At 33.2% G+C, this 14,237-nt stretch overlaps 1 protein-coding gene and 1 pseudogene across 2 annotated transcripts; both read left to right on the top strand.

The window, feature by feature from the left end:
• The first annotated feature begins 559 nt into the window (after positions 1-559).
• On the top strand, positions 560-3,657 carry LOC143537666 (short-chain dehydrogenase TIC 32, chloroplastic-like). The gene is made up of 8 exons (XM_077031385.1): positions 560-778; positions 2,076-2,307; positions 2,380-2,459; positions 2,575-2,728; positions 2,839-2,917; positions 3,004-3,088; positions 3,186-3,232; positions 3,326-3,657. The coding sequence occupies exons 1-8, from the start codon at positions 670-672 to the stop codon at positions 3,488-3,490; spliced, it is 951 nt and encodes a 316-aa protein (XP_076887500.1). The 5' UTR covers positions 560-669; the 3' UTR covers positions 3,491-3,657.
• A 3,404-nt stretch (positions 3,658-7,061) lies between these two features.
• Positions 7,062-9,744, top strand: LOC143537667 (short-chain dehydrogenase TIC 32, chloroplastic-like; annotated as a pseudogene). The gene is made up of 8 exons (XR_013136103.1): positions 7,062-7,264; positions 7,971-8,206; positions 8,292-8,371; positions 8,489-8,642; positions 8,797-8,875; positions 8,970-9,054; positions 9,154-9,200; positions 9,331-9,744. The product of XR_013136103.1 is annotated as a short-chain dehydrogenase TIC 32, chloroplastic-like (transcript).
• The last annotated feature ends 4,493 nt before the right edge of the window (positions 9,745-14,237 follow it).

The following is a 14,237-nucleotide window of genomic DNA, read 5'->3' as shown; positions in this document are numbered from 1 at the left end:
TAATGTCTGAGGGTGAGACTTTATGACTACCCATTATTTTTGTATAAAACCATAACTCTGACTGGGCGTCACGTGACATATAAAGCCATAACTCATGATCTTAATAGGATAACTTAGATGTCGTTTAAAATAAATTAATTCATATATTTTGGAATTTGATATTCTTTTTCACTCCATATTCCTTATATTTCTTAAATTTTCAATGTATAATGTGGTTGTAGTTGGGTTTTTAGATTTTTTACTAATAAACACCAGATTGATGTTTTGGTGCATGCGCATAAAAATGATGAAAAATTAGCTTCAACTTTATATCTTTTCCCTATAAAATAATATATCTTATCTTATTCATTTTAACAATTATGTCAAACTCAAAAACCTCAATAATGAATATCAGGCTATCAGCATATGTGGAATTTCCCATTAACATTTCAAATCAAAGAAAAGAAAGTTCTATATCCATTAGGTGAAGAAAGCAGTCAATAGTCAAAACTGGCAACTTGAACGTGCAGTACTGTACAGTGTCAACGGTCTATTAATCCAGATTCTTTGAGTGCATATAACCCTTCCCCTCATGACATAACTTGTCACACAACCTTGAACGAAGTACTACAAAAGAACCCTACAGGCATCCATTTTTGGTGTCTCTTGTCTCTCTAATTCTTGAAAAACATGCCTTGGTTATTTGGATTCAAAGGAGAATCAGGATTCTCAGCAAGAAACACAGCTGAAGATGTCACAGAAGGAATTGATGGCCATGGTTTAACTGCTATTGTTACAGGTTTCTCTCTCTCTCTCTCTCTCTCTCTCTCTCTCTCTCTCTCCCCCTCTCACTCTTAAAAATAGATAGATATTCAAGTATTCAAACTATCATCAATTAGATCAACATAAGTCAACACATGAAGTTTGAAAAGAATCTTGATCTTGTGTTATGTTTCATGAATCAAGAGGTTGATGAATATTGTTTGTGATTTGATTTATGTAGTTTTTTTTTTTTTTTTTTTGAAAAGCATAACTTTCATTCAACATAACAAGAATTACATACAATACCATTGACCAGATAGGGGCTGGACAAGACACCAAACACCAAAACCACAATTACCCTACCCTTTCATTGCTTTCCAAAGACATCTCAGACCAAGCTCTCCACTCCACAATGGAAAATTTAGAGCGACTAGTTATCCACAGGAAGGTTAGTTCTTTGATATCATCCAATACGTTGACGCTTGACGCGATCCTTCCGGAAAAAATACCTTCATTTCTAAATAACCAAAGTCTCCACAAAGTAGCAAAAACTGTCGGCATCAACACCTCTTTTCTTTTTGGATTACATGTCCAGCTAAGGAACATTTGCAGCAGAGAATTTAAATCCTCAAAAATCCCGTTAACCGGTAATTTCACCCAAATACAAAGTTGAACCCAAACCGACCTCGCAAATTGGCAATTCACTAATAAATGGTCAGCGTCTTCGTGCTCACCACAAGAGTTACACGAAAGGTTCCCAAAATTAACTCCTCGCAGCGCTAAGGCCACTTTGATTTATGTAGTTAATGCTTAAATCTTGTAGATGTTGACTAATTTGGATCAATCTGAAACTTGATTCATAAAATTTGAAATGGAACACAATGGGGCCCAGTGCCTAACTAATTATCATATCAAGTTTGAACACACTATTATAGTCTATTATTGGTTTTATCCACCAGCAATTTAAGTTTTATAAATAAAAAAAGCTGTTACCTGGTTCACATAATCTGCTTATTTTGTTATTGACCATGATTTACTTATTTTGTTACAATATTTTTGAGTTTACTTTGAGGTTACTAAAAAGGTGGCTTTCTTTGAGCTTGCCAAGGTGGTAAGGCTTTCTCTAGATAACTTAAAGATTTGGAGTTTGAATATTAACAATTTGTATTGTCTCCTGGATTAATCGATATTGGCTCGTGGAGTTAGGCCTGATATCCATAAATTGTTATGTCTATAAACATTATGAATGTTTTGCCACTTTATTGTAATCGTTTTGTACTTATAGTGAATGACTATTTAATTTCATCATCTAAACAATTTGTTGTATCATTCAGGACCTACAAGTGGTATAGGCCTAGAAACCGCACGTGTGTTAGCTTTGCGCGGTGTACATGTAATTATGGGAGCTAGGAATGTGGAATCCGCTGCAAAATGCAAGGAAGACATATTAAAGGGTTGCCCTAGTGCTACCATTGATATTTTGAAGATTGATGTGAGTTCATTGGAATCTATCACGAACTTTGCAAATGAGTATATTTCAAAGGGTTTACCACTCAACATCCTCATGTAAGATACATTACAATTTAATCTAAAACTTAAATTGTGCAAGTTTAATCAATTAATTTTTTGTGACCGCAGTGGTAATGCAGGGGTGTTTTGTCCTCCTTTTTCCCTTACCAAAGACGGAATCGAGAGTCAGTTTGCAACTAACTATCTTGGTATGCCTTTGACCAATGTTATCATGTATTGTGTATGATTCATTTCACATGTCACACTTTTGTTTCTCCTAGGAAAATATTTTCATGATGAAAAACATGTATTCTTATAATACAGGACACTTTCATTTGGCGAATCTGTTGTTGGATACGATGAAAAATACTGCTAAGAACTGTGGACAAGAAGGGAGGATTGTCTTAGTTGCATCAGATTTTCATAGGCTGACTTACAAAGAAGGAATCATGTTTGACAAGCTCAATGATGAACAGAGGTATTAAGTCCATTCCATTAGTATGTTAAAGTAAAACACACACAAAACATTTTTAACTTAATGGAGATTTTAAAGAGAGATCATCTAATATCCTTGTATAAACTTTTCAGCTATAATAGTCTCTATGCTTATGGGCAATCAAAGCTTGCTAATATTCTTCACGCTAAGGAGCTTGCAAGGCGCCTCAAGGTAATTATTTTGGTCATAGTTTTTGCAATATGAGGATTATTACTAAGTTGTGTTTTGACAAACTGCATGTTTATCATCGACTACAGGAAGAAGGGGCAGACGTAACTATCAATGCATTGCATCCTGGAATCATTGCAACCGATATCTCTCGTCACTCGAGCTTTTTGTCAAGTAATTACAATTTTCTTCACTTAGGTTTTTCAAAACAGTTATCATTTCTCTTGTTCATATTATTAAGTTTATCTTTCTACTTTCTTGACATATATAGTTTTCATATATGGAGTCTTCAGACACGTTCAAAAGAATGTCCAACAGGTTTGTTCCTATTTCATTTTAGGACCCACAAAATATTGATGTCAATAAGTGATAACTAATAAATGATAAATGTTTCTTTATTTATGGTTTTAGGGAGCTTCAACCACATGCTATTTGGCATTAAACCCACAGGTGAAAGGAATTAGCGGTGGGTATTTTGCCGATAATAATGTGGCAAAACCAGGCGGTAAGGCCAATGATGATGAATTGGCCAAGAAACTATGGGAATGCAGTATGGAGTTGACCAAGTCAAAGTGAATCAGACATGTCTAGTATGATGTTTCATTTGTAATATGTCCCATGTTTTCTCTTCTCTTCTTTAATTTGTCATTTCATATTATGTGAATGTTGTTTGAGTGTTGCTTTGTTAGACTATTGATGTCAAACATCTAATTAACACTTACTTGTCCTTTCCTTTATAACAACTTTCCGTCTTATCCCATTATTATTTCCGTGTATAAATGGAATAATTTAATCTAAAAATGAGCTATCCATAGATCAGAAAGCAATTAATAATTTCTGAGATTACAATACCTGCATAGTGCATACCTCTATTGCCATATGTCATGGAGTACGTACGTACTTGTTATAGTCGCTCATCCACTTTGCTCATTTAACATATATACTTTAATATCACAAAATGCATATCAAACATAAATCCACAATCGTGTAGCAACTTTGCTCGCATGTTGTTCCCTTTGTTTTTAAAGCTAGTGAATATGCGTTTTCCACTAACTATGGACACAAACAATCATATGTAATGTAACCGCGATTAATATGATTATTATTTGTTGGAGCTAAGATGAATCATATATCAATGATCAAAGTTGCAAGCCTGAAACTATGAAAACCATTCGAAAGGAAATGGTGGAACGAGTGGGAAGTTTTTCCACAACGGAGGAGGGTGGAATTACAAATTTGTCAGTGTACAAGCCTTCTTTAGACAAGGAAACAAGTGGTGACCCTGAAGTGTAACATTTGTTAAGTTTCAATCTAATTTGAACATTTTGGAAGTTGAGGGGTCAAAATATAAAATTTTCAAAGTATAAGTCAATTAAATATCCGGAGAGTTGGCTACACAGACCGTGTAGTATTTCTCATGGTCCAAAGTTGGCTACATGGACCGTGTAGTGTTTCTCATGGTCCATGTGTTATCCACAATGAGTATGTCGACTACGATAGCCACACGGATCATGTAGATGGCCTCAATCTAGGTCCGTGTAGTGACTGAGCCAGAGAGTCGCCAATTTTGACAACAAGCCATAACGTGTCATGCAACAATAGATGCTAGTTTATCCAAGTTGTTTGAGCCTATAATTGAAGCCAGGAAGAGAACTCTTTCATGCATCTTCACCTTAAAGTGATCCTAAAACACACACACACACACACACACGTTTCTAGAAGTGCTAAGATCATATCCAAGTCTTGTCCAAGTTATTCTAAGTGTTTAGAAGCTTGTTGAGGTAAGAACTTGTTTTTAACCCATTAGTTTCATAAGTTTTTATTAGGTTTATAGTTCTAAACCTCATAAGGCAAAGTAAGATGATCGATAGTGGTTCACAATGATTAATACCATGTTTTGGAATGATTAAAATGGTTAGATAACAAACGGATTAAGTTTGGCTCGAAACCTAACAAAAATTGTGCATGCAAACTGTGTACTTAATTATTACACGGACCGTGTGATCACCTATACAGTCTCTGTACCATTATCTTCATGTATACATAATTTCATAGCCACACTGTGGTAATTTTACAAACCCTTATTCAGTGGGTGCATAGGTAAAAAAAAATAAAAAAATTACATTGTCAAGTTAAACAGATTTAAACCCGTAAGACCATAATCGAACATGTGTTTTATACGAGGTTCATATCCATAAACTGGACACTGTAAAGGTCTGAAATTAAAAATCTAAATCTCATGATAGCGTGGATGCTTAATACAAACTTATGGTTAATCTACAAGTCCATAAACATAAACATTTACGAGTCAGGAACTCTTTTTCAAGAATCATTCCAAGACGAATACGTTTAGCTCTTTCAAAACCCTAAAAATGAGTTTCATGTCTTTAAAATGGTTTGAATAATTTTAAAATCAATTAATAGCTTGAGCTTAAGCCAGACTCATTTAACTCTATAGCTTGAGATAAACTCGTGATCAGTGAGTTTTTTTTAGCTCGATCAAGTTGGACTTGAGTTTGGCTCGCATACGCCTTATTATTTAATTAATTTATACCCACACACAAACATATATACATATATTAGTTATATAGTTTATTTCATCATAATTTTGCATAGAGCATAATGTTATTTAAATATCTATTTAATATATTTCAAAAACTAATATAAATAATAGGCTTGTTTATGCTAGCTTGTCTACTCAAGCTTGATAAATACGTAAAGCTCGGGTCTGAGCTTCTTTATTAAACGGGATTACTTTTAGGCTCAAGCCCGGGCTCATGTTCATTTAAGCTTGATTTGATTCGAGCTTCTAAACAAGCCGATTTCGATTAATTATAACGCCTTGGCCCGTTTAGACCCCTAGTTGTGAGAAAGCTTGAAAAACTTAAAAATTGAGAGACTTTGTATGAAGGCAGGACACTTAAAACACACAAAATAGTTTTAGCAACAAAATGGTGAAGTTCAATTTATTTGGTTTTCACCATTGCGGACTTTAGAGACAAACATGTTTCCAAATAAAACATAAAATATGTTTTAAAGAAACTGTGTATAGTCTCGATATCTTTTTTTGCTACTCGATTGTTCTTTGCATTATTGTTACTCTTATTATATTTCTAACGTAATTAAGTCCTTTTAAATGTATTTTATAAATATTTCGTTTTTCTTATAATATTTATTACTAAAGTTATGAACGATAGCCTATTATTAAAGACTTAAAGTCCATGTCTTCAATACTTAATTCATATTTGTTGGAATTTGATACCTTTCTTTCCAGCTCCATTTTGCTTTATATTTCTTAAATTTCCATTATAAAATACGCCTGGCATGAATCTTACTAATGAAAACACCAAGTTGATGTTTTGGTATATACAATAAAAACGATGACAATTAATTTATTGGTAAAGAACAAACTAGAATTAATTTCTTAATTAATGACCTGGATGGGTTCACCTCAAAAGACAAACAAAGTAGTTAAACGGTTAAACCCATCAACTTTTAACTCTGATAGCTCATAAGCTTAAATGATCAAAGTCTCTGATAGCATCAACTTTTATCCATAAGGAGCCAGCTTGGTCAAGGAGTTCCACTATGACATTCTAAATCCATTTCTCTCCGTACTCTCTAAGAACAACTAAATTATTCTCACGGTGAAGGTTGATCAAAGGAGACCCTTCTTTCAATAAGCTAACTGTTTGTTTACTATGCAAAACGCTTAAACCCTTTGAGCTCCTGGATCCGTCTATACCATACCCGTACCGTTATTTGTTGTATCAACAATACCTTTTTTTCCCAAATTTAACAGTCAAATTCAAATTTTAAATAAAAAATAACCTAACTTCCCTTCCCTTGTTCATTTCATATCAACAAATATACAAAACTAATACCAATTATAAAACGTTGTCAACTTTTGATGATAAATAAATCCTCAATAATGAAGGTGAACTTATAAGTAATCACCTCTTGATCGTTCACATTTCAAACCGTAGAAAGGAAAGTTCTATCCACTGGATGAAGAATGGAGTCATAAGTGGCAACTTGAACATGTTCTCATTATCTGTACACACTATTGTTTCTTTATGAATTTGCCCATGACACACCTGTACAGGTCAACGGTCATCCAGATTCTTTGAGTGTATATAACCCTCGCCCCCCCTGGCATAACTTGACTGACAACCTTAACAAATTATTACTACAAAAGAACCTTAAAACCATCCAACTTTTGTGTCTCTCTAATTCTTGAAAACATGCCTTGGTTATTTGGATTCAAAGGAGAGTCAGGATTCTCAGCAAGAAACACAGCTGAAGATGTGACACAAGGAATTGATGGCCATGGCTTAACAGCTATCGTTACAGGATTGTCTCTCTCTCTCACTATCTCTCTCTTCTCTCGTGGCGGAACCACGACTTCATCAGGGCCATTATAAGGCTATATTCTCTAGTGGCTATAACTAGAGGATCCATATTATGTTTTTGTATAGAAAAATCTCAAATTTTTTTATAAAAAAAGACAACAAATTTCCGTGGCCGGAGGGTTAGTGGATCATCTTGACCCCCTCTAGTTCCGCCTCTGTCTCTCTCTAAATAAATATATCAAGTATTCAAAATTTATGCAACTTTTAGATTATTTTTCTTCAAGAACTCCTCTGGGATTTTTGTTTCTATCCATTAGATCAACATACACATGAAGTTACAAAAGAATCTTGATTTTGTGCTATGTTTTGTGAATCAAGTGGGTGATAAATTATGCTTGTGATTTGATCTAGTAATCAATGCTTAAGTCTTGTAGATGTTGACTAATTTGGAGCAATCACAGCTTTCAAACTGTTCCACCATCTTTCTTTCTACATAAAATATTGAGACTTAATTCATGTAATGGAACAAAAATGGGGCCCAATGGCTAAAAAATAATCGTATCAAATCTGAAAACACTATTGGCCTATTATTCGATTTGGCCACTGGGCACTGGCAATAAAATTTTGTTATAGATAATACTTTAATACAAGTTGTATATATATTAACCGATCTTTAGCTGTAACATGGTTCTATTGTTTAATTTCAGGACCTACAAGCGGTATTGGCCTGGAAACCGCGCGTGTGTTAGCTTTGCGCGGTGTACTTGTAATTATGGGAGTGAGGAACGTAGAATCTGCTGCAAAATGTAAGGAAAACATAATAAAAGGCTGCCCCTGGTGCTACCATTGATATTATGAAGATTGATGTGAGCTCACTGGAATCTATCACAAACTTTGCAAATGAGTATATTTCAAAGGGTTTACCCCTCAACATCCTCATGTAAGATACATTACTTTTAATCTGAAACTTGATTTTAACTATAAAGTGTATGAGTTTAATTGATTGATTTTAAATTTGTCCGCAGTGGTAACGCAGGGGTGTTTTGCCCTCCATTTTCCCTTACCAAAGACGGAATTGAAAGTCAGTTTGCAACTAACTATCTTGGTATGCCTTTGACCAATGTTATCATGTATTGTGTATGATTCATTTCACAAGTCATACTTTTGTTTCTCCTAGAAAAGATTTTCATAATAGAAAGCATGCTTTCTTCTTGTAATGTAGGGCACTTTCATTTGGCGAATCTGCTGTTGGATACGATGAAAAATACTGCTAAGAGCTGTGGACAAGAAGGGAGGATTGTCTTAGTTGCATCAGACTTTCATAAGTTGACTTACAAAGGTGGAATCATGTTTGACAAGCTAAATGATGAAAAAAGGTATTGACTGTGAAGTCTATTTAATTTCCTTATTAGAGATTAAAACAGGATCCACATAAACATTCAAACCTTAACGATGATCAATTTCCTAGATTTGGTAATATTTATGATACTTGAATTCAACTAATATTATATCCTTGTGTTAATTTTTCAGCTACAATAGTTTGTATGCTTATGGGCAATCAAAGCTTGCTAATATTCTGCATGCTAAGGAGCTAGCAAGGCGCCTCAAGGTAATTCTTAGAATTTTTGGTTTTAGTTTTGTCAGTATTTTTGGTCTTAGTTTTGTGTTGTGACTAACGCGTGCATGTTTATAACCGAGTACAGGAAGAAGGGGCCGACGTAACTATCAATGCATTGCATCCTGGAATCATTGCAACCGATATCTCTCGTCACTCGAACTTTTTGTCAAGTAATTACAAACTTTTCCATTTTGTTTTTTTCTGAACACTTTCATTTTCCTTGTTCATGATGTTAAGTTTAATTTTCAACTTTCTTGACATATATATAGTTTGCATATATGGAGTCTTCAAACATGTTCAAAAGAATGTCCAACAGGTTTCTTCCTTTTCTCTTTTATACATTTTTCCTGGATCCTTAATTATTTTTTGATATGGATTAAATGAAGGCCAAATACGATGTAAGTCATAACTGAATACTGATGATTGTTACTTGATTTTGGTTTTAGGGAGCTTCAACCACATGCTATTTGGCATTAAGCCCAAAGGTGAAAGGAGTTAGCGGCGGATACTTTCTCGATAATAATAAGGCGAAACCCGGCAGTAAGGCCAGAGATGATGGGTTGGCAAAGAAGCTATGGGAATGCAGTATGGAGTTGACCAAGTCAAAGTGAATCAGACAAGTATAACTGGTGTTTCCTTGTAATATAAGCCATGTTTTTTATTCTTTTGTTGTTTATTTTCTTGTGTGAACATTGTGAATGATTGTTTTGAGTGTTGTTTTTGCTTGCTTTGTGTAGAACTGGGGCGTTGTGGTGTGATGTGCATGTATCCAGTTATATGTAGTGCTGTATTTGGTCATGTATAAAAATATCTTTTTTTTATGATTAGGTTGTTTAGTTAGTTTGGTTAAGAAGAAACTATTTCTAACTAACGAATTAAAATAACTCACCGACATAAACTCATTGGTAGAAAAACCAATGTTTGAATGGTTAATTAATCCCAACGGTTCACAAGTACGTAAAAGGGCTAAATGGTTAAACCAAGAAAGACGAGGATCAGAGATAAAGTTATGGGAAGAGATAAATCAAAAGAATTAGATGAGATAATGATGAAGTTATAGAGATAATTGTTAAAGTGAGAGATAAAATTTATTTATTAATTGTTGCAATCATTGGTTTTTCTTGTCGCGTGCCCACATGGTGTGCACATATTAACGCAATTTCACAAGATAAATTTTGATACATTCATCAATTTTTGAGTCCGAAAACCACCCCATTTTAAAAATTATTCTTTTTATCGGATCCTTGTTACTAATAAAGCTACAAACTGTTTTTTTAATTAATTTATGCTTGTACACGTCAATCGTATTTATGTTATTCGTAAACAATATTAAGTATTGGACTTTCAAATTTTTAACCCTTATTACAATTAACTAAAGTTTTTCATCTTTTAGTTGAGATCTCAAACTGCAAGGACCAGATTTGAAAAATATTCAAAAATCCTTCTTTTTTTCTCGTTCGCAATATTACGCTGGTTTCCAAGGATAGAATCAATTTGGTAGCTCATTACTTCAACATGTGATTGTTCTATGTGGCAGCAAATCATGAACTATTGACCAATTTAAAATAACTCCTAATCACGGACTTATTGACCTCGTCACGCTATAAATACATGATAACAATGCATACATGATAACAATGCAATTAAAGAGTCCCATACACTCTCATTATCACGAAGCAAACCCCTCTATCAATTTTGGTACAGAAGGAGCTTAGAATCCCGTTTGATCTCGTGTTCAAACGAAGACCCTAGGTTGCTTTTTCTCCATCAATCCGTGCTCATTTTGAGGTAATTGATTAGGTGCGTTGGATCAGTTTTAGGCGAGCAACAAAAGACCTCTACCAATTTCAAGTGGCAGAGGGCAATCGATCATCATTTCAAGGGTTTGTTAAAGATTTAGGAATGATTTGAATATGTATATAAATAATTTCAATTTCATTTTATAACCAAATTAGACACCAGCCTAGTTGACTGCTGCATCTTTGATATGACTTTGAAAGGGCCAGGGACACAGATTTGAGTATCCCAGTCCCAATTTTATTCTTTTTGTTTTGTTTATACCTTTATTTAAATAATAAAAATTCTTTTTATTTATTTATTTTTTCTTTTATACTTTTTAAATATAACAACAACAACAATAAGATTGTATTGCAAAATTATTAAATTGTTTCGACTCAAAGAGTCCATCGAACTTTTAATTTGTTTGACGTTGTAAATCTATATAACTTTTGAAAAACATTTAACTAACATTTTATATTATTTAAATAGAGAAAAGATGCAATCCGCTAATGTCGTATCGTACAAAACGTACACGACATCCGGGAGCGTCGATCTACACCTTCGATTCAGTTGCGATCAGTTGAGAAGATTCCGTATATTTTCAACGAGAAGGGTACGATTATCTTTTTGATTCGTAATCTAAATTTGGTAATTTGCGTATAAACGGTTACGATTATGATATTTAGCTTAATCAAAATCAATTTCTTATTTACAAACCAATTTTTTTACCGAAATCAAATCAATTGAAATGGAAGGCGATCGTGAATTTAAATTTTTGCGTTGTTTGAACTAATTGACAGTAGATGTATACTATGTTTCTAATCGGACAGTAGTTTGTATGTTAGTGTCTTATGAGAATCACATGATAATTGATTAGTTTATTTTTGGTGTTTATAGTATGAGCGTATCATGAGCGTGTTAACATGATTGATTTTTGATGTTGTATAATATGAGCGTTTTGTGAGCGTAACATGTTAGTGTTGATGTTAATGTTCTTTTTTTATTCAAGCTTTCTGTATGAGCGTTTCATGAGCGTGTAGTATAAATATTTTATTTATGTTTTTTTTTATTTTGCAGATGATTCAAGTGTTTTGGTTGAAGATCAATGGGTTGGTATTATTCCTGAAGTTGCTTCTTCTTACAAACCTGTTAAAGGATTGATAGAGTTTGGTTTACTTGTAGTCTTAACATTGATCCAAATTCCATTGCTTCCAAACAGGCTTTTGTTCAGGGTTCATTGCACTCACTGCATCAACAATGTTAAATGTGCACATCTGACTCGCAACCTTTTGTTTATAAATTCAACAAAAGGTTTCGTTTGTATTCTTGCAGTTGGCTTCTTTTCTTTAACGACTTTCTTCTTTGGTTGTTGAAAGTCCGAGTCAGATGTACTGTCTTTTACATCTTTTCGCTTATTTGTTAAGAACTTGTTGATTGGAGCTTCAAAGTCTGAATCAGAGTTTGCTTTAACATGTTTTGTTTTAACCTTTTCACTCCGACATCAACTTGTTTAGTATTCTTATCAATACTCTTTCGTTTAACATCATTCTTTTTATACCCTGCCTTCTTAGCTTTAACTGAATCACACTTAGAACGCTTAATAAACGCTAAGACTACATTAAGATTAAGTGAATACATCAAGATGATATAATCATTCCAAACGCTTATAAAGCGCTTACAAACATATCCAGAATTAACACCATACATCAATATGCTATAATCATCCTAAACGCTTCTAAAACGCTCACAAATATATCCAGAATTAACACCACACATCAATATGCTATAATCATCCTAAACGCTTCTAAAACGCTCAAGTATATACCCAGCATTAATTGTTTACATCAAGATGCTAAAATCAACCCTAAACGCATATAAAACGCTTACATACATATCCAAAATTAATTGCATACAAGCAGATGAAAAAATTATTAAAAAACGCTTTGTAAACGCTTAGGACTATATCCATACTAACATAAATCATAAAACGCTTGTTGTCTTGTACTACGCTTAAGCCCAAAATTAAAGCATAATTTAATTTGAAAAATATAGAATTGTACAAAGCAATACAAACGCTTACTGAACCAACGGTTACATTTTTACATTGACGAAACCCTAAAACGATTACAGTAATCATAAAAACCACCTGCTTTGATAGTAATCTGAGGTCTATCTTGGTTTTCTTTTGATCTTCTCTCTTTTCTCACTGAAGATGATTTAGGGTTATTCAATTTCTCCATATGGTCTTCGTCTAGTGTGGCTCAATTGATTTGTAGTGTATTTGCTGAGTACGCTTAATCGTCGCTAGGTTTAGTGCGGTTATTTTGGGGGGTGATTTTAGGGATGTTTATGGAGATTATTTGACGATCTTACCCTTTTAGAAGAATTCAAGCGCGTGTTTTGAAAATTTTGATCAGACGCTTGAAGTTCTCGCGCACCTATCGTACGATAAGAGATTAACGTACAGTAACTGCTCTCTATTTAAATATATATATATATATATATTTAAATGATCCCAAACCCAGTATAAATCCCTAAATTCCCAAGTATCGTGTTCCACACGTTTATTCTTCTTAAGTTCGAGCATGTTTTTAATTTAGGACAAACCATTAGGAGTCCTCGCCTGACCAACCAACTAACTTAAACTGTCTATCCGTTACCGCCTTTATATTTCATGTGAGTTTCATAACCCCCCCCCCTTTTAATTTTTTACGTTTTGGGGTGTAACATGCTCAAGTTTATAATGTTCATTCACTTTCAATACAATTCATATACATGTATTCGTTTGTTATTTTTCCATATACATATGCTTTATATGACTAAGTGTTAATTGTTTACTTTATTGTTTATGGGGACACATACTCATACTTGTAGTGGGAGGGTCTGACGGGACATACCACGCCTCTTAACAATTCGGTCTTGTGTCGAATAGAATGGAGTTCCTGATCATTATCCTTTTTAGTTTGGCTTTGTGATTAATCGAACAAGACTTTTATTTTATATTTTTTTTTCACATTACTTTCATAAATGGTTAAATATATTAATACATGTGAATTGTCATTTTCAAATTATATATACATATACATATATATATATATAGATAGATAATATGTATAGCAGAAGTTTTAAGAGGGAACTCAAAAAAAGTAGAAAATTTGGGAACTTTTCATTTTACATGTTAAAAAATAATATAAAGCTCAATTTCACATATAAAAAATTAGTTTTAGCATAAACTTTTTAAGACTTTTTGCTTATAAATACATGTAGAGGACATTCCAATAAAAAAACGAATATCATAATTTTTTACTTTTTTAAATTGAAAATTAATTTTGTTTTTTGAAAAAGGCTTCTTCATGTGTTTATATGTAAAAAAAGATTATAAAAATGTGTTTTTTACATGAAAATGAATTTTTTTAGTATTTTTTTACATGTAAAATGAAGAATTCTCCACTTTTTTAAATTCCCTCTTGAACCTGTCGCTATATATATGTAACTTATGATAACTCACCAACATATGTGTTGACAAATTATCTATTTTAAACATGCTACAAGTGTTAATGTGCGAAGACTGAAC

Source organism: Bidens hawaiensis, unplaced genomic scaffold (assembly GCF_021521415.1).
Source record: "Bidens hawaiensis isolate Kalapana, Puna unplaced genomic scaffold, B.hawaiensis_p1.1 tig00011271_1, whole genome shotgun sequence".
Lineage (NCBI taxonomy): Eukaryota > Viridiplantae > Streptophyta > Magnoliopsida > Asterales > Asteraceae > Bidens > Bidens hawaiensis.
The sequence above is the reverse complement of the archived record's forward strand: the minus strand, read 5'-3'. Positions and strand labels throughout refer to the sequence as shown.

Coding starts and splice junctions, on each gene's coding strand:
- LOC143537666 (XM_077031385.1), top strand. CDS start 670: ATGCCTTGGTTATTTGGATTCAAAGGAGAATCAGGATTCTCAGCAAGA. Junction 2,308..2,379: donor TTACCACTCAACATCCTCAT/GTAAGATACATT, acceptor TTGTGACCGCAG/TGGTAATGCAGGGGTGTTTT. Junction 2,918..3,003: donor AGCTTGCAAGGCGCCTCAAG/GTAATTATTTTG, acceptor CATCGACTACAG/GAAGAAGGGGCAGACGTAAC.